Source organism: Venturia canescens, chromosome 2 (assembly GCF_019457755.1).
Source record: "Venturia canescens isolate UGA chromosome 2, ASM1945775v1, whole genome shotgun sequence".
Lineage (NCBI taxonomy): Eukaryota > Metazoa > Arthropoda > Insecta > Hymenoptera > Ichneumonidae > Venturia > Venturia canescens.
Window position 1 is genome coordinate 12,047,733 of NC_057422.1, and position 22,483 is coordinate 12,070,215.

The 22,483-nt window shown below is 38.0% G+C and overlaps 3 protein-coding genes across 4 annotated transcripts; 2 read left to right on the plus strand and 1 right to left on the minus strand.

The window, feature by feature from the left end:
- Window positions 1-942: 942 nt before the first annotated feature.
- LOC122405903 (alpha-tocopherol transfer protein-like) lies at window positions 943-4,936 on the plus strand. Of its 2 annotated transcripts, none has more exons than XM_043410975.1 (4): window positions 943-1,077; window positions 2,214-2,522; window positions 2,927-3,290; window positions 4,531-4,936. In XM_043410975.1, exons 2-4 carry the CDS (start codon window positions 2,239-2,241, stop codon window positions 4,786-4,788), a joined length of 906 nt encoding a protein of 301 aa, XP_043266910.1. In that variant the 5' UTR covers window positions 943-1,077; window positions 2,214-2,238; the 3' UTR covers window positions 4,789-4,936. The 2 variants fall into 2 exon arrangements, with proteins under 2 accessions (XP_043266910.1, XP_043266909.1); XM_043410974.1 differs by having other exon boundaries at window positions 989-1,146.
- Window positions 4,937-7,447: 2,511 nt separating this feature from the next.
- On the minus strand, window positions 7,448-9,821 carry Snap29 (Synaptosomal-associated protein 29kDa). The gene is made up of 2 exons (XM_043410978.1): window positions 9,249-9,821; window positions 7,448-8,340 (listed from the first exon to the last, which is right to left on the minus strand). Exons 1-2 carry the CDS (start codon window positions 9,528-9,530, stop codon window positions 7,816-7,818), a joined length of 807 nt encoding a protein of 268 aa, XP_043266913.1. The 5' UTR covers window positions 9,531-9,821; the 3' UTR covers window positions 7,448-7,815.
- A 126-nt stretch (window positions 9,822-9,947) lies between these two features.
- LOC122405894 (transcriptional regulator ATRX-like) lies at window positions 9,948-22,471 on the plus strand. Its single transcript, XM_043410956.1, has 13 exons — window positions 9,948-10,109; window positions 11,010-11,064; window positions 11,243-11,355; window positions 11,529-11,654; window positions 11,738-11,871; window positions 13,049-16,390; window positions 16,600-16,922; window positions 17,049-17,170; window positions 17,506-17,648; window positions 17,771-18,016; window positions 18,096-18,297; window positions 18,704-21,436; window positions 21,861-22,471. The coding sequence occupies exons 1-13, from the start codon at window positions 10,098-10,100 to the stop codon at window positions 21,933-21,935; spliced, it is 7,626 nt and encodes a 2,541-aa protein (XP_043266891.1). The 5' UTR covers window positions 9,948-10,097; the 3' UTR covers window positions 21,936-22,471.
- The last annotated feature ends 12 nt before the right edge of the window (window positions 22,472-22,483 follow it).

Consider the following 22,483-nt stretch of genomic DNA (forward strand, 5'->3'; position numbering starts at 1 on the left):
CATGTTTACCCTGCATTTTGGCGTTTGATTTTTCCACCGTTTGGGCGGGTTGTTTCACTTTTACATAGGTGTCGTGCTATCCGGTGATTAAAAACGTTGACTTGCGGAGGCCTTGAACTACAGTTCATTTTCATTTTTTGTGATGAAAATTCGTTGTCTTTGCAGGCGGAAAAAAATACTTTCAGTTTTTATACGAAAATCTGCGGTATATAGTGTCCGAAACGAAAAATCTCGAAAGCAAGAATTAACATTTTTTTTCCATTGCAATGTATTTAGTGGAATATTTGTCCTCTGAATTTTCTAAGAAAATTGTACACAGTGAGAATGAAAGATTTTTACTGTTTTCAAGTTCTTGGTCGTTGTGCACAATTCCACTGACACTACTAAAAAACAGCTCCGACATTATTCGTGATCACGGTATTCGAGCCGCATCACTCAGAAATGTATGGAAAAGTAGCACAACTTTTTTCTTACGCACACTTGGCACAAACAGATGCTTTGTCATTTTGATTTTGCACCACGCTGTTGTGGTGGCGCTAATTGTTACTTGTAACGTAATAATAAGACATGATTATCGGTTTGGCGCATAGAAAAAGTCCCACGTCATGGATATGGTTTTTGCCATAAATGAAAACACGAAGTGATTTGTATTTAAAAAAAAAAACAGAATATCGTCGTTTTTAAGCATACGAGCTTCGATCCTGTAGATTGTTACTGACGAATCTCACGATTTTTCGCAACGAATCGAACATCGAAATATTTTCCTGACATTTTTTTTAACACCGCAAATAAGAAAAAAATATAACTAGATAAATGTGGAAAAATATTCATCTTTGAAGGAGAAGTTTGTCTCTTTTTTTTCTTTCGATCACAGTGACATTGTTACATTATGTTAGTAGCCGGGTTCGACATACAATTAAACGTCAATTTCATTGCAAAGTCACAGTCCTTCGGTCACGCTAAACTCTCAAGCGGGTGCATGTTCGTTCTGGCCCTGCGACCGCACTCTTAACTTCAATCGACACGATCTCTCAGCTCTCAGTATTTTCTGCACCGTTCGACCGTGCGGAAGCCACGGTAATTGTTTTTAGAACCGACTTATCACGCACAGGAGTTATTCCCAGCTGACAGTGAGGAGAAAAGCTTGTACGTTCATCGGAATATAATTTTCAATAAACGTTCGATTTGCCGGTTATCCAGGACGAGTGTGTATCGCGCTCACAGAATCGTCGCGTATTCATAATTTATTCAAATTTTTCTCCCTTTTCACATTTCTGCCGAGCGTTACGCTCAGCAATTTCATAGTTGTGACGATCAAAATGACGCTAAGAATTGCAATTTTCACGTGTTCTAGACGAAAAAAACTACTAATAAATTGCATTTGAGACGATTTTGACATTTTCATATTGACGTTCAGTATTTCGTTGCAAAATTCATCTCACAACTATTCTGCGGATGGATTATTTTTCACGTGGAATACGGTCGCACGTTTGCCTGGATATTTTTTTAAAATGATGCCCAAAAAAGTGTTTATTGCAGTGCATCGAAAACATATCGATTTCAAAAGTTCAGCTGATTGTTAAAATTCGAATCACCGCAGTTTTCACGTTCGCTGAACTTTGCTAAATTCGTTATTATATCTTTCGAAACGTTCATTAACATATGATTGAGTTACAAATTTAATCATCAGAGTTTGGCCGTTCAAATGACGCTTTCATGCGACTCATCATTCATGAAGCAATTGAGCATTACATGGACACACTTGGAATATAACCGTTCGTTAAAATTGTCCTTCGTTTGAAAGAATTCATTAAACAACTGCGCGATGATCCAACAGTATTCTGTGAGCGAGACGAAGACGAATGTTCCAATTGTTGATTCTTTTCAATGATTGAGCATTGTAGGGAGTGAGCTACAGAAGAAAGTGTGGAATAATAAACGGCGAGAGCTTGAACCCGCGTTCGATTTTACGGGCTCTACCGCGACCCATGAATACTTTGGGGCGTGAAATTTTTTTTCCATTTCGGCTCGTACTTGAGCAGCGCGAGAGTAACCGGATATTTTTAACCCCAAAATATGTATTTTTAACCTAAAAATATGTATTTTTAACCTAAAAATAAAGGAAAAAAATTTTTTTGAAAAATGTCAAAACACGAAATTCTAAAGTAGCGAAAAAAATTGGAAAATTATGACGACCTGAACGTTTTCTTCAGAATCATCACAACCCCCCAAAACATCATGGCGCTCTCTCCAGCGATAACTCTGGAAGAAGAGTTTAAAAAAAATGCTGAACTGAAGGAATCCGACATCCGAATGTTGCGAGAATGGTGTTCGAAACAACCCCACTTACCGAAGATACCCGACACCAAGCTCGCCCTTTTTTTGCACAGCAATTACTACCGAATCGAGCCAACGAAGTCTACGATAGACACGTATTACACGGTCAGGACTCACGTCCCCGAATTTTTCGCCAATCTGGATCCTCTGGGTCCGAAGGAGCTTCGGGATGCTTTCAAAACAGCGTGAGTGAAATTGAAACCCTTTGTAAATTGGACGGCACGTTGAAATGCGGTGAAAATTCGTAAATTCGCAGAGTTACTGATTTCTCGAGTCTCGGGAAAGCTCGACTTTTCGCCGATCGACGCATCGATTCACATTTGAATTCCCGAATGAAATAATTATCGTTCAACCGCCAGTTAAATCCTTCGATTTCTAAAAACGCATCGTCATCCTCAATCGATCAAATGAATCGAAAAAAGTTCAATGGAATTTGTCACCACGACCAGGTGGCCCCTCATATTTTTTCACTTTTTTTTTATGTTTTCATAAAATTCAAACGAATCGGCAGACACGAGAAATAAATTTCATCCACTCGGTCCCCTTTTAAATTCGCGTGTAAAGTATGAGTTTGCTATATTTCGACCAGGGTTTACATGCCTCTGGAAAAAACGACGCACGAAGGTTACAAAGTGATATACGGAAAGCTGGTCGACTGCGAACCGTCTCATTACGTCTATAACGACTGCACGAAATTTTTCAACATGGTACTCGACCTCTGGCTGCACACCGAGGGAACCGCCAAAGGCCACGTCATTCTTGTTGATCTCGAGGGCATTGTGTTCGGCCACGCTGGACGTTTGAGCCCCATGGGCTTGAAAAAATTTCTCTACTATCTCCAGGAAGGTCTTCCGGTGAGACTGAAGGGCCTGCACTTCATGAACAGCGTACCTGTCATGGAAATCATATTGGGCATGATGAAACCGTTCATGAAAAAGGAGCTTATGGACATGGTACAATATTTCGATCAAAAGCTTCGTCAAACCTTAATTATTAATAATTTAATATACGATCGTAATGAAAAAATGCTGAATATTCAAATTTGCAAATTGCTTCCTCAAAATGGTCAAGATGCACGGTGCTTACTCTACGAGGTGCTATATTTTTCATTTTGGCTTCCTCATAGAGGAAGCTTTGAGCATCATGCATTTTAAGCATCTTGAGGAAACAATTTGCAAATTTTTATTGCCAGCTTTTTTCTCTGTATACAAGGAAATAATGTATTTTCTCTACCTTCTTTTACGAACTTCAATTTATCTCTTCGTTTAAATTCATTTAAAAAAACTAAATGACGAGCCATCAGAAAAAACAGTTTGCAACTTTCAATTTTCATCGTTCTTCTGTTTACATTGAAATTAAATAATTCCGACAGCTTTGCTGGAAAGTATAGAGGAAGTACAGACTTACACACAATATCTTAAAAAATTTCCAAAAATTGAAGCGGTTAGAGAATTTTTTGAAAAACTTATATTCTCGTAAAATTCAAAAAATCATAAAATTTAAACCGCTCAACCGATATTCCCCAAATTCAATACCGACCTTCCTATTATGATAGTCTTTTTATAAAAAAAAAATTATTAATAAATCTTAAAATTTTCGAAAGTTAGAGCGTCGATACCCTTTTTATGAAAATTTCAAAACGTCGTAGGATTCGTAATTTTTTACAAATTCTGACAAAATTATCAGAGAACGAAGAGCTTGTATAGATTAACATCTGTGCAAAAAGGTAGCCCTGTATTTCAAACCGCTTCCGAGTTGTAAGCGTTTTAATTTTGCAGTGGCATAACACGAACATACACACACACATCCGGACATTTTTTCTAGATATGATTTTTCGATTTCGATGTTTTGGGACATTTTGAGCACATTGACATTGAAAACTGTCAAAAAAACTAAAAAAAAATTTTCATCATCACATAGCTTCCTGCTGTGAGGAAGCAAAATAATGAATTATTTAATAAATAAGAAAAAAAATGATTGATTCATAAAAGATTGTGGAAAAATGTATTTTTTTCTGGGAAGCATCATTCGAACGGAAATTGGCGGTCACGAGAAGCAGAGAAACCGGGTTTTTTAAATCGACACGGTATTCGAAATGCTTCCGAGAAAAATATCGGAAACGGACGTTTTTTCAAACGGATTTTATTGTATTTTTTATATGAAACGAATAAATTCTTACTTTTTGGCCCACAGTTACACATTCATTCGTCAAATGAGTCTCTGATGAAGTTCATACCATTGGAAATATTGCCAAATGAGAAGGGAGGTAAAGCCGGACCCTTGGCAGAGTTAGGAGCGAAAAACGTCAAATGGCTGGAGGCCAACAGGTCTTGGTTCCAAGAGGAGGAAGCTACTATGAGAGTGGACGAAAGTCTGCGTCCTGGCAAAGGCAAAACTGCAACCGATCTCTTCGGTGTTGAAGGAAGTTTCAAAAAGCTGGAAATCGATTAGTTCAAATTTATTTGTCCGAGAAAAAGCGTTCTTTCGAATGTCCAATTTCATTGAAGTTTCCAAGCGTTCTTCGGTAGGATTTTCTTCTTTTTCGTTGTAAACCATTGTAGTCTGGTGGCGTGATGCACAATAAACACTTTCTACTGTACATCAAACTTCTTTCCTGTCTACCGAATACAATTTCCCCAACCTCGAAATTGGGGCAATCTCTGGATAAAATGTCAAAAATTCAGAAACAAGGAACAAAAAAACTTTTAAGGAAACGATAAACGTGCAAGAGCCAAAGGTGTAAAATCCCTTGGCGCAGCCTCCTCTAGCACCCTCCAAATCCTTAAAAACTCATCAACTTACGTCAAAAGAGAGTTGGAAAAATATGTACGAAATATCATGATTTATCAGCGTGTCAATAATCGTGCAAAATTTTGTAAAAAAATTTGGTCTCATCTAATACGTAAATTCTCTATGACATATTTCGTCATATTGAAATCGGAGGTAGTAAAAAAAAGAAATGTGTGAAAACGTCACGAGAATTGATTCTCACCGTAAATTTCATGTAATTTCGTGGACAAAGATCCTATTTGCGGTTCAATTATGTTTCGCTGCACGTTTTGCCACAACGAATCTCGTCTCTGAATGTGCAAGAATTTCTATTGCTTCGCCGGTACTCGAGGAAGGTTGAATCGTTTGAATTTTGAATTTTTTTGGGCTAGCTCTGTCGTAAGAATCACTGCTCAGGACGGAGATCGCCGCCGCGCTGTGGGTAGCCAGCAGTGGTTGAAAGTCTCGACGTCGGTAATCAAAATATCGCATTTAGCTTGAACACCACAATCGGTTACGATGAGATCTTCCGTTGGCTGACCGAGCGAAACGGCGAGATGAATCCTGCTCGTCTCAATGGTAAAGTTCGCAACACTCGCGGACCCATCGGAATTCTTCTGGTAATGGATTCATCAAAAGCGATGAAAAAACTCAAGCAATGCACTTCCGCCTCGGGTAACGAAATGAATAAAATTGTGTAATTCTCGTCCACGCGGCCGCTCGTTCCTATTTTTCCCGGGAATGTGGACGCAGAATGATCAACTTGACGATATTTCCTCCGATGCGACACAGAACCTTTGTGATATAATCCAAATCGAGATCGACGTTTTACGTTCTCAGAGGGCTTTGCTATTCTCCGAACAGAGAATTTCGAAAACTTCCGGTTGCGGATCGAATTTTTGAATAATGAAGATCCAGCACTGAAAAAAAAACAATCGATAAGTTTTTCTGCAAAATATTCAATTCCTGAGACAAACATTTTTCCATTATTTTTCCTCTCAAACCCTCGGTACAAAAAAAAAGCAATAGAGTCGAATGTAATCAGGATAAATAGCGGAAACGTCGAGGAAATTTTGATCACAGATAAACGAAGAACAATGCCAGTCGTCCAGGTACATAAGCATGTACCGTTTCGAGAGTGCGGCGCAGTGCACGTTGCTCTTTACCGTAAAACATGAGATACTTCAACGTTGTAATACTCGTTTTTCTCTTAATCACGATTTTGGTAGAGTTACTTATTTTCTAAGATTTTTCGATGATACATTTTGGGAAAGAGCTCCCGAATTCAGTGATTTCATCGTCATTTTATTAGGCCGCTGTATCCGAAGGTCTTCACATGGAAACAGAAAATTCTTTGCATCACGGCGACGGCGGCGGGGGATGCAGAGGTGGTGGCGGACACAGACGTCGTGGCGGACGTCCTACTGCGCCCCCGGAAACTTCCACGGATGCTCCCGAAAAAAGTAATCCATTTTTTTTTCATAAAATCGTTTTTACAGCCGCCTCAATCTTCCAATCCGTAATAATGGACATGGAAGAAATGTTTCATTTGCTTGAAAAAAAAAAATTAAAGTGAAAAACTGTTGGGAATAAAAAATATTCAAGAAATTATGATAAAATTAAATTTTACAGTAGAATCATAATGAAATAACGGTTCGATATAAAATTCTAAAGAATAAACTCACTCAACGTGAAACTAATAGTGTGCTAGAAAAGATGTGACGTTTAGATGATGAATGAATCTCTGTTTCTTTTAGCTGATGCAGAAGTGGACGCCGATTGATAGTACCAAAACTCTCTGACCTGGCAGAATGATTTGTCTTCAACAAATTTTCACTCGAGTGCGACGATATTGAACGATGAGCAATAAAAATAGCGATTGAACGTATGAATAATGAGAATGTGTGATTTTTATTTCTGCATAATTAAAATTAACTTGCTCCTTAAATTTATTCGCAATAACGATACAGTATAATTATAATATATAGATCTTATATTTGGCAGTCGCATTTGAGGAGCATCGCTCTCGACAACAGTATATAAATCTATAAACAAGGGAACATTGGGTCACCGGAATGTACACATACTAAAAAATTACGTTGCAACAAAATAAACCCGTATTTTTTTATAAAACGAATCAGTTTTTCATGAAAATTTATCGATATTTAAAAAATCTTAGAAAAACCGTTATATTTTTTTAAATTTACGCATAAGACGTTTGAGCTGAAAGTAGTGAGAAAAAAACTACTGTTTTCTAAAATCGATGTAAGAAACTTTGACATTCGTCAATTGTGAATGTGGGACTGTAAAAAGACGAGATGCAGCAGTCCTTCAAAAGACGTCGAGCTTAAATAATTTATTTTTAAAGTTTTTTTACAGACGGCGTGATCGCATCACGTTGCACTGATCATAATATCCATTGCATTCAACGAGTAAACGGACAAAATAATAAATCTTTGTAAAATCGTCATTAAGAAGATATCAGCACGGTTTTTTTGCTTCAATAATAAGTGGATCTATCGAGATTGTTATTTTATGTAATATTTTCACGATATATAAATTCGTTATCGGTATCGGCTTCGATTGCCAAGTTGATCGAGGCTCCGATGAAATGGTCGCTCATTTTTCGACTCCCTCGTCACGACGAGAATAACGTTGTTTATACACTTTTTTTAAAAGACTTTACCTCGTGCTTTTGCAGCGATAAATTTATTTTTTGAGAAGGTGAGAAATGTCTTTGTTTTGCCTCTGTAGCATAATATCAGCTCTTTCCGTCTTATCCATCACATTCTCAATGAGATCGTGTTGAGAATCAATTTCCTCGGACAAGCCGATAGCCAAACCCTTGAGACGAGCGAGTGATCCACTCATTTCGTCCAAATTTCGTTCTAAGGCTGCGCCAACGTCGGGTTTTGTCGATGTCTGCTCATCTTCCTCACCCAACAAACCTCTACGCTCCAGAGACGGATGATTCAATGCTAAATTGTTCCTCGTTTGTTCTATCGTACTTGAAAGACCGCTGATCGATTCGGCACTTTCAGATTGTGGTATTTTGTTGGCAATGCTCGATGACGAACTTGGCACATCAATCGATTTGCCACTTAGATAATTTTTCAAGCTACCAAATACACTTTTTATACCTTGTATATGTTTTTGGCTGAAACGCAATGTGCTGTTTATGTCGTCCAAACGTTTCTCAGTCCTTTCCAATTGTTCTCGCTGTCTTATAAGTTCCTGAAAATCCAAACAATTGCTCATGAATTTTGAAAAGCTGTTATAAATATAAAATCATCAATATTTAATAACCAATTCATACTATGAAAATTCACTACTTGGTAGTTATATGGTTAGGATTTAAAATATGGCCAGGGCATGTTATCAACAATGGCACAAATGGAGCAGCGTTGTATGGGGACAGTACTTTGATGGATAATTGTTTGTTTTGTTTGGGTTTGTTGGATAATAGATTGGTTATGCATTGTTTCATCTACCAAATCATTGAACCAGGAACAATTTTTGTCAGTACCAAATGCAGGAATGTTGATAATGAAAAGATAATAATAATAGTGGGAATCCAAAAAGTTTGTTCAGTTAATTAAACAGAATTTCATGGGTACAAATTGATCAGATGAAAAAGAACTCTGCAAGCATCTTTGAGTCATTTTTTTTTATAAATTATGTGCAAAGGAAAACGAACTAAATATGTATAGACAATAAAATGTAATGTATTACATATGAATCATGGCTGGAAACATAAAAATTTTGTTCAGTAAGTGAATGGTCAAAGGTTAAGACGATGGAAAGAGTATAGCGGAATTTGACTAGACAAAAAGCAAGCACAAATATACATGGACAAAATCTTAAATATAGAATATTTGTGCAGAAGCAAGTGGGAATATGGAAGCATATTGACAAAACACTCTTGTTTGCCTATAAAGAAAGAAAATCCCATTGGATTCGATTGATTTAACTGTAACAAAAACAGTAATGCAATATCTTTACAAATTTTTTTCAAGTGTGCAATGTCCAAATGAAAAAATCATGTACTGTGCGTTCTAGAGTTTATTTCGGGTTAATCGTGAACAAAAAATTGAAATACCAATGTTTGATGAGGCACGAAAAATAAATTTTAAGGAATATACCTCAGCTGTTGCTGCACCAATTTGTTCAGAATCTCTCAGAAGCGATATGGATCTTTCGGATGATTGAATAGTTCTTTCCTCAATAGCTTTTCTGCGTTCAATTATTTGCTGGTGTTGACGTTCGATCTCATCGTCATAATTGCTGTAATGATTGCTGGAATAATACGACGAGGGGGCGGATGTCCTCGGTGGAGCACTACCGAGAAAAGTCTCGTCATCCACGTCGTCTTCCAACGAGAAAAATGGATTTTTCGGGTCACTGATATAATTATGACCCGCCATTTATTACTCAATTCTCTAATTGTCACTGAGTATTTTTTGTACTTTCTATTCCCATATGATGGAATAAGTGACAACTGACGAGTTTACTGTACGAGTGACGCGTAACCCGCGTAGCCTCTGCTGTAACTCTGTTGTATGTTGTCAATGCTACATCTCATCTGTGCTGAACATTTGGAACCTGACGTTAGGCAGTTAGTTAAGTTCTTTGAGTCCTAGTAGTGTTTTTTCAGACAATCTCCACCTTCATTTTTTATTTTTCCAATTTACTAATTTCCGACAAGTGTCGATTTTAATCTGACAATCATCAACAAAAGCCTGACAAACGATTTACATTAACAAAATATGTTATTAGAAATTCAACATTAACTGGGTAAGTTATGAAGGTTGTGTGTGCAGCATCGTATACACAGAAACTCACAGACAAACACACGCGTGTATCGGCAGCGCGGTTTTTTTTCGGCAGGATTCTTTTCCTTTTTTTTCGTGTGTTGAACATACGACGAAAAATCTCAAACGACAGTATATAATTTTTTGGTGAATTTGATCATTTGGAGTTGACAGTGCGGCATGAAAACACAGGTAACTACATAAACAATAGTCAAATGAACATATTTACACTTGAATAACGACAGACATTGAAAAATAAACCAATAAAAGCAAGAAAACGTTTAAAACTCTGAGAAACGCTTCGAGTTCCCGGCTACCGTAGGCGAGATTTTTTGTTTCTGCAAGGATAGACTTGTTACTTGGAGATTTTTTCAGCAGCAGTTCGCAACGTGGTAAGATGCAGTGGCAGTTATTTTTGCATTAATCATTCGTATAAATTCAACACCTTGCCATTTGTATATGTACTTGGGTTTGTGAGTGTGTTATATGTGCGCGCGTATGTGGCTCGTGATCCTTGTGTAGCCTTTTGTTGCTTTTCGTACACACTGATGCACACACCAGTTCGTACGTTGTACCGCGCTAACGGCGCGAAAAAAAGTCATAAAGAGAGAGAAAATAAGAGAATAAAAGCGTAGAGAGGGCAAACGTTACAACAATAACGGAGTGTGTGGGTGTATTTAGGGTAAATAAAATAAATGTAAACTATTTTATGTTGTTTCGTCACGGCAGCCACGTATCCTCGATCATCTCCCGTTAGATGTATATAGAATAAGAAAACAATAACCTGTGTCTTGAACAAATTTTACAAATGTCATACACCTAGTAAGCACTATTCCCAATCATTTTTCTTGCCCTAGCTTGACAAAATTTCTATTTATTATTGCAGGCAAGGTTTTAATTCAACACCAACCAAAAGACCCAATGTTCCGACTGCCCGCTACATGCAAATATGCCATTTGTAATTGCACAATGGCAAAGTATATCTATATATGGTGGGCAGTTGGGACACTGGGCATTTGGCTGGAGTCAAATTGGGACCCTGCCGTTATCGCGTGTTGTTTTTACAGAATTCAAAAAATTTTTTTTCTCTAGCGCAAATTAGAAGTAACGGAAGTGGAATTAGCATATCGAGCCAAAAATTATCATGGTAAGTTCGATTTGTCACATTCTCACAATTAGATGTGGATTAGTTCAAAACTTGAACTCATAACCATCATTATACATGTAAAAATATGAAAAATGACAATGTTTGAAACTTTTTTTAGTATTTCAATATGTTTGTTTATTCATAATTAATGTTATTTTGGTATGTATTTCTTATTTAGAATTGAGAGCTCGGAGACAACGAGAACTCTCCTGTGCTTCCTGCGGAAACACTCTCAGTAATAATACAGAAGAAATCTTTTTGCATCCAACATTCCAAATTTTGCAGTGCAGGGTGAGTATTGAGATTCGTGTATTCTTATTGTCCAACAGCTTGTCACATAAATTCGTATTAAAATAATATAATTTGATAAATTTGTAGAATTCATGAAATTTCATGAGGATCGCAAGTTTTTAAGATTTCAAATGTGCAATCGCTTATAATTATTTGTTTCCAAATTTGCACAGAAATGTAACGAACGTACAGAGGACTACCGAGAATCAAAAATTTCCATAGTATGCCAAATTTGTTTAGCCTCCTCAAAGAGATTTTACAAGTGCAACAACAAAGATTGTTGTTACAAATTTTGTCAGGTAAACTCATATTCAATTGAAATATAGTTTTTGGGTTCTTTGTGTTGAAAATTATATCCTGTTTAATACAATTTTTTTTCCAGGCTTGTGTCAAAAGGAATGCTCCCAAATCAATAGCAGAAGCAGAAGCAAAGAGATGGAAGTGCTTCTTATGTAACTCGGAGCCCCTGTGGAAGTTACGCGGTGTTGGTGCCACAGTGATGAATTTTACATCCAAGTACGTTACAAATCATTCAGTTTTATCCTTTTACTCTTGAGTTTTTCTATTTTCCCTTATATTTTGGATGTCCTGAATTGATAATTTTATATTTTTCTAATTTGATGGGAAAAAAAATAAATTCAATACTTTTGAAGTGTAAATGATCAAAAACAATATAAGGCAACCAACAAACATATTCAAAGAGTGATGAAAAAAAATGACAATAATTTACAAAATAGAAGAACGTCAATAACAATAACTTCGAAACTGTAGTCACTTTGAAAACTAAGAACATTGGAATCTATAATGTTTTTATTTGAGAAAGCAATTTGAGCTCCAGCTTAATAAAAAATAATAATGTTTATTCACACGATATCTGACGCATGCATCTCTTTGCAACTTTCTTTTTCTTCCAACACCATCAGGCATGGAATTCATGTTTTCATATCATGTAATGTAGAGTCGAAAGCATGATACATCGAGTAACATTTCTGTCAGTAGTTAGGCGTGTCACCAAATGAATTCACTTAATTTCTGATCAGCACGGATTTTTACGTAATTCAATGTTGTATTTTCCTATATTTTATTTACTTTTTTTTGCACCCCTGGGAAGTTGATTTGATTTCTATTGGCAAATCCTAACGGCGAAAGATAATTAAAGTTATCTTGAGTAGACATTCGAAGGAGGCTTTAACGTTTTTATTTTTGCCACAAGTGAGAGTGAGTCTGAAACTGTTAGTCGGTTCTGTGACTCAAGTCAGCGCCTCCTAGGGTGCTCGATTTCCAGGAAGATTAAAATGCGAACACGCTAAGAAAGAAAATAAATAAAGAAACTGATCAAAAGACCGCGATGGTGTAACGGAAATTTCAATATTAAATATTGGAAGAATTGGAATAAACGAGAAAGAAAGAAAAACATAATAAACAACCGTGTGTGAAACCGCAGGACTGGCTGACAGAGATATCTCGAAAGAAATCAAAGTTTTTGAAACTTCAGTAAATGAAAAAAGTGTGTTGGGGGAAAAGGACTTTATGGCTCGGTATGCATGGGAACGAAATACCATATTAAAGAAAATTATCTGTAACAAAACAGAGATTTAACGGTTGAAAATTAAATACACAAAAAAATCCGCACACGCCATTCAATGAGAGATTGAAAATGATAAATCACGGAATCGCGAAACTTCTGTTTCAGAAAGACTAAGAAAAAAAAAATCTCGAGGAAGAGATCTAGTGACACTGAAGACGAAAAGTCAAACTTCAAAAATATATCCTACGTGAGGAGTCGTCGTCTCAGCGAGGCTCAACAGTTGAAGAAACGATTGAGCACATTTTGCGACGAGGAGAGTCCGAGAGAAAGTCTGGAGCCTTCGCGTCCTCTTCACAAGCAAAATAATGAAAGAACCAAGCAAGAACAAATAGATCAGAGCAAAAAACTTGAAAAATATTATGGTCAGGGGAATGTTTTAACAGTTGATATATCGAGCGATGATTCGGACGAAATAAAATCTCGAAAAATTATCGTCGAAAAAGATTCGCACTCGAGGAAAAAGGAATCGTCTCACAGAATTTCGATGAGCTCACGCAAATTGCCAAGTCCGATCACTGATAGTTCAAGCGAAGATGATAACATGGAAATGTCTAAAAAAACATTGCCTAAACGAAAGACCAAAGATGAAAGTAGATTTTTGAAAAAAAGGAAAAAAGTTTCGCCCGATCGATGTTCCAACAGCGAAGAGGAAGTGAAAGAAAAACGTAAGAAAACATCGGAATCAACTTCGATTCGGGGTAAATCCACTAATTTGAAAGGAGGCAGTAAATCAAAGATACTTAATACAGAGAATGCCAAATCTAAAAAAGAGACGAAAGACAAATATAAGTCGAGACAATCTCGAAGAGATCCTTCGTCCGATAGTGGAGATTCCGAGGACGGTGAATCGAATCGAGGAAATTCTCGACGTAACGAGACCGACAAACCGGATGGAAAATCGAATAAATTTCATAACCATCGTCGGCTAATGAAGCAGGATAGTATCCCGAGTGATTCGAGTTCAGGGAGAGAGTTTCGTACATCTAAATTAATCCCACATAGTTACGTTGTGTTGAAACGAATCGAGGAGCTTGAGCATGATTATACAAAAACACCGGACTCAAGTCCCCAAGTATGCAAAGACATATTAACGAAAGATCAGGCATTCGCGTTGAAAAATATGGTTACAAATTTCTTCGCAGATCTCAAAAAAGCGGCTACTAAAGTGGTGAACGATATCGAAGTTGCACAAGCGCGATATTGTATGAAAAACTCACTGCGACATACGGACGTTGACAGTCTGATACTCGAAACAGAAGATGTCGTTACGAAACTTCAGAAGTGCGTCGATACCAGGAAAAATAAAATGGAAGATTATTATGAAAAGTGGTGCAAAAAAGCGAGACTGAAAAACGTATTAAAATCAAAAAGAACGAACACGGAGGATTCGAAACCTTCGTCCTTGGGGCAAACGTCTAAAAAGTCGCCCAAAAATAAGAGAGGTTCTTCAAACGAATCTAGCCCCTCGACTTCGCGAAGAAAATCTCGTTCTCCGAGTCCTGTTGCAAAGAGCAACGACGATGAAACCACTAACCTCAACGTCGTTTCCGACTACAATAGCGATGAAATATTCTCGGACGATGATGCAAGGAACGCTTCCAAGAAGAGTAATCCAAATTCATCCAGTCACGAAAAACAAGGAACACCGTCTCACTGTCTTTCGATTGGAAAAACCTCGAGAAATGACGATGTCTCCTCCGACGAGAACTCCAATAAACAATCAATAAAAAATGTAAGTAAAAGATTATTCGATAAATCTTCGTCTTCCGTAGATTCGGTCAGTGGCGATCGACAGGAAGCAGAGGACAATTGTGAGGTGGAAAAAATTACGAATACTTCCAAAGCAGCAAGACTGAGTACGGAGAGCGTGGACCTATCAGACATCGACATATTTGAAACTACCATTGATTCCGGTAATGAAGGAAAAATTGAAGGAAAGAAAGCGAGCAAAACCAATGACCAAGCCAGCGATTCTGAGGATAATTCCACCCCGGAAGGACCTTCGGAATCTACAAACTCACGAACAAACCGAAAGAGAAACTCTTCGGGATCCAGTACCGATTGCCAGAAGCCCGATGAAAGAGATACTTCTGAATCACCAACAAATCAACGAGATTCCCCCATGGCGAATTCCGGTAAAGAAGAGGAAAAAACTTCTCCAAATGAAGATGATGATAACGAAGATAAAATATCCACAAGATCTCCCACCGTTTCCCCCGTCCAAGAGCTTATCTCGGAAGAAAAAATTCTTACAAGTTCAAAAAGCGACGATAAAATTGAGAACATTTCTGGGACTGAGAGACCAAAAGGTCCGGCATCTCGTGAATCCACTGAGGAAGGTGGTAACGATAAAAATAACGAAGAACCGTTTAAAATGAAAGATTCGTTGCAGCAACCCAATCGGTCGGGGAATGTAGAACAAGAACCTCAGGAAATTCCGTCGATCGATCACGCTGATACTGAGACGAAGGAAGATGATGAAAATGAGATGAATAACATAAGTATTGGTTCGCTCGAAACTGTAATACAAGAGATGAATTATAATTTAGAGAAAAAGAGTTCGAAATTATTATCGAGTAACGATGAGAATGAGGAGGATGAAACCCCGATGAACATGAGCGACGATAATGAGAAAAGAACTGAAAAAGCGGATTCATCACCGGCTACGCTTCCTCGAGAAAGAGATTCTCCATTGCCACATGACACGGAAGAGATCGCGAACGAGAACGATGATACAGAACCTGCGGAATCAGGCTCGAACTCACCGATTGACAGTACAACGGAACGAGAGTCGCGAAAAAATATACCGAAGGTGGATAAATCGCGTTCAAATTCACCGGAGTTGAAAACCTCCAAAAAACAAACGACTGGAAAGGAAATGCATAAAAACGATAGCGACGAGAAAAACAAGAGAGAAAAATCAAAATCTAACTCACCGGAAATAAATATTTCCAGAAGATCCTCTGTGGATTCTAACGAAAGTGATGAAACCTCGATTGATAAAGGCTCGAAATCGTATTCGGGGATTTCACGAGTTTCAAGGAGTTCTACTCCCTCGGAAACCGAGGATATCGAAGCAAGAAACAAATTATTGTTATCGTCGAACAGTGAAGACTCGAGCGGCGATGAGAATACGTTCGCTTTACAAAGTTCCAGTAATCTCGAAAACGAAGATATTCCTCCAACTCCACCTGAATCGGACACGAATATTCCAAAAAATACTGAAAAAGATAAAAGCGACAATGACCCCGAGAAAACCGAAAAGCAGATTGCGAAATCGAAACGAAATAAATTTCGCATCGAAAATTATCCGCATCTCAAGGCTGATAAGCGTTTGAGCCAAAAATGTGAAGTTCGTTTAAAAAGATTGAAACAAAAAGTTCTTGATCGGTACTCGAGAGCTTTGGAAAAATCACGCGATTATGTCGACTCAAAAAACCTCAAAAGGTATTAACTGATCAAATTTCAATCGTAAAAAAACTAATAAGCTATTCCAAAAATTAAACTCCGTGTTGGCTCGGCTTTTTGCATACTTTTCATTGTTTTGTGCGGCTTAAAAACTTAGTTTGAATTGCTTGGTGTTGCATCTACATTTCGCTATTGTTTCTGTGTCAAGAAGGAGGCGATTTTTAATTTGAATTTTTTTCCCATTGCAGACTCGTAGCTCTCGATAAACTCGACAAAAAAAAGACAGTAAACAAAAACTCGGACAGTGAGGATGAAAACACTTACCGCAAACGCTTGAGGAATAAAAAGAAAACAACAAAAGAGCGCGAAGAAACCTTGTTGGACCACTTGGAAAAGGTTAAGAACGGTGAACACATTGAATTAAGTAACGAATCTGAGAGCGAAACATCCAATAAAGAAGATAACCGAGTTGATAAAAACAAACCGAAGGATCACAGCGAGGATAGTCTCTTTGCCGAAGCAGACGAAATGGCGAAAAAACGATTGCTCGAGAGTTCAGATTCTGAAACAGGTTAGGAAAATTACTCGTCTCAATGGTTCACTTGACAAGATTGATCATTCGATACGTGGAAATCGCTCTATAAAATTTAAAAATTAGTAAAGTGTTTTTATTCTGAAATAATATCATTTTATCCAGGAGAACCAAGTGCCGTCGAAGGTTTAGACAACGACAAGGATGGAAAAGAAGAAAAGTCCAAAAAAACAGTAAAAGCAGCTGAAAAAAAGGAAAAATCTGATAAAAAATCCAACGAAGAAAAGGTACAAATTATAAAATAAAAAAAAGCACTCGCATTAAATTTTAGCAAAAAAAAATTACTTCTACGACCAGACCCACGTGTCTCTATTAATTTTGACATCTTGAATCCGAGACCAGCGTCAGATCAGCCAATATGCTTCTCAAATCTCGAGTAAATTGCAAAAAAACTGCTAAAATTGGGTGAAAATCGCAATTATGAATAAAATAATATTGGCTAATTTGACTCCGGATCCAGATTTAGTGCGTCAACGTACACGGAGATACATGGGTCTAGTCAAATGTACAGGCCACTTTTTTCGTGTGACGGTGTTACTGTTATTATATTTATTTCATCTAGAAAAATGAAGAAAAAGCTGATAAAGGTCGTTGGCGAAAGAACAAACTTTTAACGTTGAAGATTTCTGATTCTGATTCCGATGATGAGAAGGAAAAGTTCGAATCGTCGCAAAAAAAATCCGCCGAAAAAAATAAGAACGAAGGGTAAGTTTAGAATCGTTGATTTTGTTACACTTGTATTTCAATGAAACACTTTTCATTATGTTCAATTGAGATTGATAATTTTCTGATATCTTGATAAAATTTGTTATTTGCGTTATACGCAGGTCAGATTCGGACGACAGTGAGGAAGAAAAAACCCCGAAAAAGAAACGCGTTCGAAGACAAGTATTACATTCAGATTCAGATGGCGAAGTATCGCCACTAAGCGACTCGGAAAGTTCGGATGAAAGTGACGAAAATCCAAAGAAAAAGAAAAAACATGGAAGCGAAGATGACGGGAAGAAAAAGCGTAAGCGTGTGAGAAGAGGTGACCCTGGTTCAAGTTCGTCGGACTCGTTGGAAGAAAAACGGTTAAAATTTTTTTATCATTTTTTTTCTTCCGTTAAGCTTTTTTTTAATGTATAAATTTTGACTTCTTCCGATGGTCAGACCAAAAACGCGGAGGAAAAGAATTAAAGCAGCTGCCAGCGACAGTGACAGCGATGTCGAGAACTCGCAGAGTAGTCCAAATAAATCTGGGAGAAAAAATATCCGTAAACTCATCAGAGACAAACAAGTTGCAGACGTCACCAAACAAGCTGCCAAAGACGAGGAAGAAAGACTCCAACGTATAGCCGAACGACAAAAATTGGTATGATCGAATAGAACAACAAAGAAACTACGTCCAAGCACATTTGATGATTTTTTCCCAACGATTTTGTGTGGCTACGGTATTCGAATTTCCACATGTCATAATTACATGCTTCGACCATGCTGCCAAATCTAGAGTCGCGGCAGCGACTCTGAGACAAGTACATTTATGTTATGACGAGTCGCTGCCAGAGACTCTTTACCGGAGCGATAGCGTTTTATTTTATTACTTCTGTATAGTTTTTTTTAATGAATCCAAAACAAACAAAAGAAGCTATAATTCTGCAACAAAATAAAATGAGTAAAAGATGCTAGAAAGCAATTCGACATTAAAATTCTGATTCGAATGTTTTTTTTTCCGACCTGTGACAATAGACCATTTGTTTATATGGAAATAAATATTTCAGTACAACCAAATGTATGAAAGTCGTCTGGCGGACGAAACAAAAGTGGACAAACTCGTCCTGGATTTCGACGAGGAAACAAAAGAACCTCTGGTGAGCGTTGCCGAGGAGTTGGTGAAGAAATTGAAGCCTCATCAAGCGCAAGGAATAAAATTCATGTGGGATGCATGTTTCGAATCATTGGAGAGGATAAAGTCAACACCGGGCTCCGGATGTATATTGGCCCATTGTATGGGTTTGGGTAAAAGTTTTCAAGTGGTGGCGCTTTCTCACACGTTACTTCAAAACGAGGCGACGGGTATAAAAACTATAATGGTGGTGTGCCCATTGAGCACAGTACTGAATTGGACGAACGAGTTCAAAATATGGTTGGAAAATGTGCCGGACGGTGACGACATCGAGGTTTACGAATTGACGAAAACTAAGAAGAATTACGAGAGGAAACATTACTTGCAAAATTGGCAGAGAACTGGTGGCGTCATGATCATCGGTTACGAAATGTTTCGTAATTTGATTAACACCGGCAAAAGAGTACGAAAAAATATACAAGATGCACTCTTGCAGTGTCTGGTCGATCCCGGTCCCGACTTAATAGTCTGCGACGAAGGGCATTTGTTGAAAAACGAAGATACAGCTTTGAGCAAAGCAATGAGGCGGGTAAAAACCCTTCGAAGAATTGTACTGACCGGTACACCATTGCAAAACAACTTAATCGAGTATCATTGCATGGTTCAATTTGTAAAACCAAATTTGCTGGGAACGAAAAAAGAATTCGCCAACAGATTTGAGAATCCCATAACGAACGGTCAGTTCGACAATTCGACGGAATACGATGTAAGATTGATGAAAAAGCGTGCCCACGTATTGCACAAAATGTTGGAGGGAAGCGTACAAAGATTGGATTATTCGGTGCTAACGCCGTTTTTACCGCCAAAACAAGAATACGTGATTTTCGTCAGATTAACAAAGGTCCAGATAAAAATGTATCGTCATTATTTGGACAATTATGCTCGACGAGCCGGTGGCGTTGGTGGTTCGTTGTTCGCCGATTTTCAGGCGCTTCAGCGTATCTGGACACATCCGCTGGTGATGCGATTGAGCCAGAAACAAAAGGATCTCGCTAACGAGAAGAAACGAATGGATTCGGATTCCGAAGGATCGCTGCGAGATTTCATCAACGACGACACCAGCGGGAGCTCTTCGGGCAGCGACGTCCAGTCGATCAGTAATTCTGACGACTCTAGTAAAAAAACAAAACGAGGAACCCGAGCAAATCCTATTAAAGAAGAGCCAGGAGTTGTAAACTTGGAGAACAATGAAGAGCCGCGCAGCGACGAATGGTGGGCACAGTTCGTCGAAAAAGAGGATTACGAAGATATGAGAGTATCGTCTAAATTATTGGTACTTTTTGCAATCTTAAAACAAAGCCATGCGATCGGCGATAAAGTTCTCGTTTTTTCACAATCGTTATTCTCGTTGACTTTGATCGAAGAATTTCTTCGTATGATCGACGATGCGACACAAGCCGGTAACGACGATTCGGAGAATTTGGACAAGCATTCGGGCAGTTGGTCTTTGGGATTGGATTATTTCAGACTCGATGGTCAAGCTTCAACGGATAATAGACGTCGATGGTGCGAAATATTTAACAAACCGACCAATACGAGAGCTCGATTATTTTTGATATCCACGAGAGCTGGCGGGCTCGGCATTAATTTGACAGCTGCTAATCGAGTTATTATATTCGACGCAAGCTGGAATCCTTCTCACGATGTACAAAGTATATTCCGAATTTACCGCTTTGGTCAAAAAAAGCCTTGTTACGTTTATCGATTACTTGCTGCGGGGACCATGGAAGAAAAAATTTATAATCGTCAAGTTACAAAATTATCACTCTCTTGTCGGGTCGTTGATGAGCAACAAATCGAGAGACACTACACTAACAATGCCCTCGCCGAACTTTACGAGCTCGACCCATGCGAGGATGAGAAAACTCTTAATCTGCCAAAAGATCGATTGCTCGCTGACATCTTTTTACAATACAAACAGTGCGTTTTCAATTATCACGAGCACGATTCTTTGTTGGAGAATCAAGCGGGTGAAGAGTTGGACGAGGAAGAGAGAAAACAGGCTTGGCTCGAATACGAAGAGGAGAAAAAGGGCAAAAGAATTTTACCGCCACCTGCTTTCACGAATTATCAAGATGAATTATTCATGCAGCAAACAAATCTCATATTGTCCCAACAAAATCCCGTTATGGCCAATCCCGCTATGATGCTCGATTACGAAAATATCAGGCAAATGATATCGAAAGATTATCCGCTGTTTTCGGAAGCTCAGCAAAGAGCAATGGCAACTCGCACTGTTCAAGAAATGTATAATTACGTTGAACGTCAAACCATGGCCAATCAACACTCTCGAGTTAACCAAATGCCGCTCCCCAACCAAGTACCACCTGCTAATCAAGTTCCACGGACTATGTTGAATAGCTTACTCGTTGATAATCTTCTAGCTCAACAATCAGCGCCTATTCCCACACATCCAACACCTGAAATGATACGAATGTATCAGCAGAGCCTGCTCCCGCAAAATGGACAATTGAATTATCCGACCAACCAGAATGTTATAGCCGACTCTTCGGGCCCTGCTCGAAACCCATCTATACCGCAAATACCACCATTACCTTCCCAATCGTCAGCTGTGCCACCGGCTGTCACCGACGATGACATCATCGAGGTAACTTTGTTTTTTGTGCTTCAATTACTACTTCGTTTTATTTTTTCAGTTTCTCCCTCTTGCTTACACACAGATTTTAATAGTCTTGAGAAAAAACAGCTTGTGAGAAGAAACTCTAAAAAATTCAAACATTTTCGTACCCTATAAATATTCATATGCCATCAAAAAATAATCTTTTGCATGATGACAAATCATTCTACAACGACGTAGAAATTTGTAGGTTGTTTTTTAAAGTTTATCGAAGAGTCTTGACAAAAACGAATGATAACGAGCGGAGAAAATGATATTTCAAGCATAGCTCGTTTAAAAAAAAAATTTTAACAATCCCTGATTGGAGGGGCCTTTACAAATGCTGTGAAACGATTTAATCTAAGCTTATTTAAGATTAACGACTAAAACGATGATAATTTTGTTTTATTCGCAGATTCCTTCGTCGCCTGAAAAAATTCTCGGCACTTCTCCTGCACCGGGTGGAAGCCGCAAGAGTCAAGAGGAATAAACCGACTTCAGAAAAAAATTTGTGATTTTTTCGAACCTGGTCGACCGGGGGTAAGCTGGTCTCTCCGTATTTGATATTAATTCAAGTTTAAAAGTTACTGTTCTCATAAGAAAATATGTAAGTTCTCACGACAATGACTTATATTTCGTTGTTTGTATACGATTTCCCATAAAAGAAAGGAAAAATTACAACAAGAAACCTGTATAGTATACACGAATCCGTGTTCAAGATAACACTTCTATGATTTGAAATGTTGTTGTATTACTGATGTGAATGAACGAAGCCGATTGATGTATGCACAAGAAAATGGCGCTCGTAGAGTGATAAGAATGCAGAATGAGAGATATTTTATATTTAATCTATAATGGTATCTCATAGAATGCATACGATTAATTATTCCTGCTTGCACCATGAGAGTCGATGCAATTTGTTTTAAGATAGTTTCATAGACCTTCAACTGTATATGCGTTAGCGTTTCAACACGATTAGTAGAAGTACGGAATGAAAAACGAGAAAATAAATGATAAAGCTCTGCATTTAACGTCGTT

Excerpts from the sequence above, each read along its gene's own strand:
- Snap29 (XM_043410978.1), bottom strand. The coding sequence starts at position 9,530 with ATGGCGGGTCATAATTATATCAGTGACCCGAAAAATCCATTTTTCTCG. Across the intron at positions 8,341-9,248 it reads TTGGTGCAGCAACAGCTGAG|GAACTTATAAGACAGCGAGA; the intron begins GTATATTCCTTA and ends TTGGATTTTCAG.
- LOC122405894 (XM_043410956.1), top strand. Across the intron at positions 16,391-16,599 it reads GACTCAAAAAACCTCAAAAG|ACTCGTAGCTCTCGATAAAC; the intron begins GTATTAACTGAT and ends TTCCCATTGCAG. Across the intron at positions 16,923-17,048 it reads GAGTTCAGATTCTGAAACAG|GAGAACCAAGTGCCGTCGAA; the intron begins GTTAGGAAAATT and ends CATTTTATCCAG.
- LOC122405903 (XM_043410975.1), top strand. The coding sequence starts at position 2,239 with ATGGCGCTCTCTCCAGCGATAACTCTGGAAGAAGAGTTTAAAAAAAAT. Across the intron at positions 2,523-2,926 it reads CGGGATGCTTTCAAAACAGC|GGTTTACATGCCTCTGGAAA; the intron begins GTGAGTGAAATT and ends TATTTCGACCAG. Across the intron at positions 3,291-4,530 it reads AAAAGGAGCTTATGGACATG|TTACACATTCATTCGTCAAA; the intron begins GTACAATATTTC and ends TTTGGCCCACAG.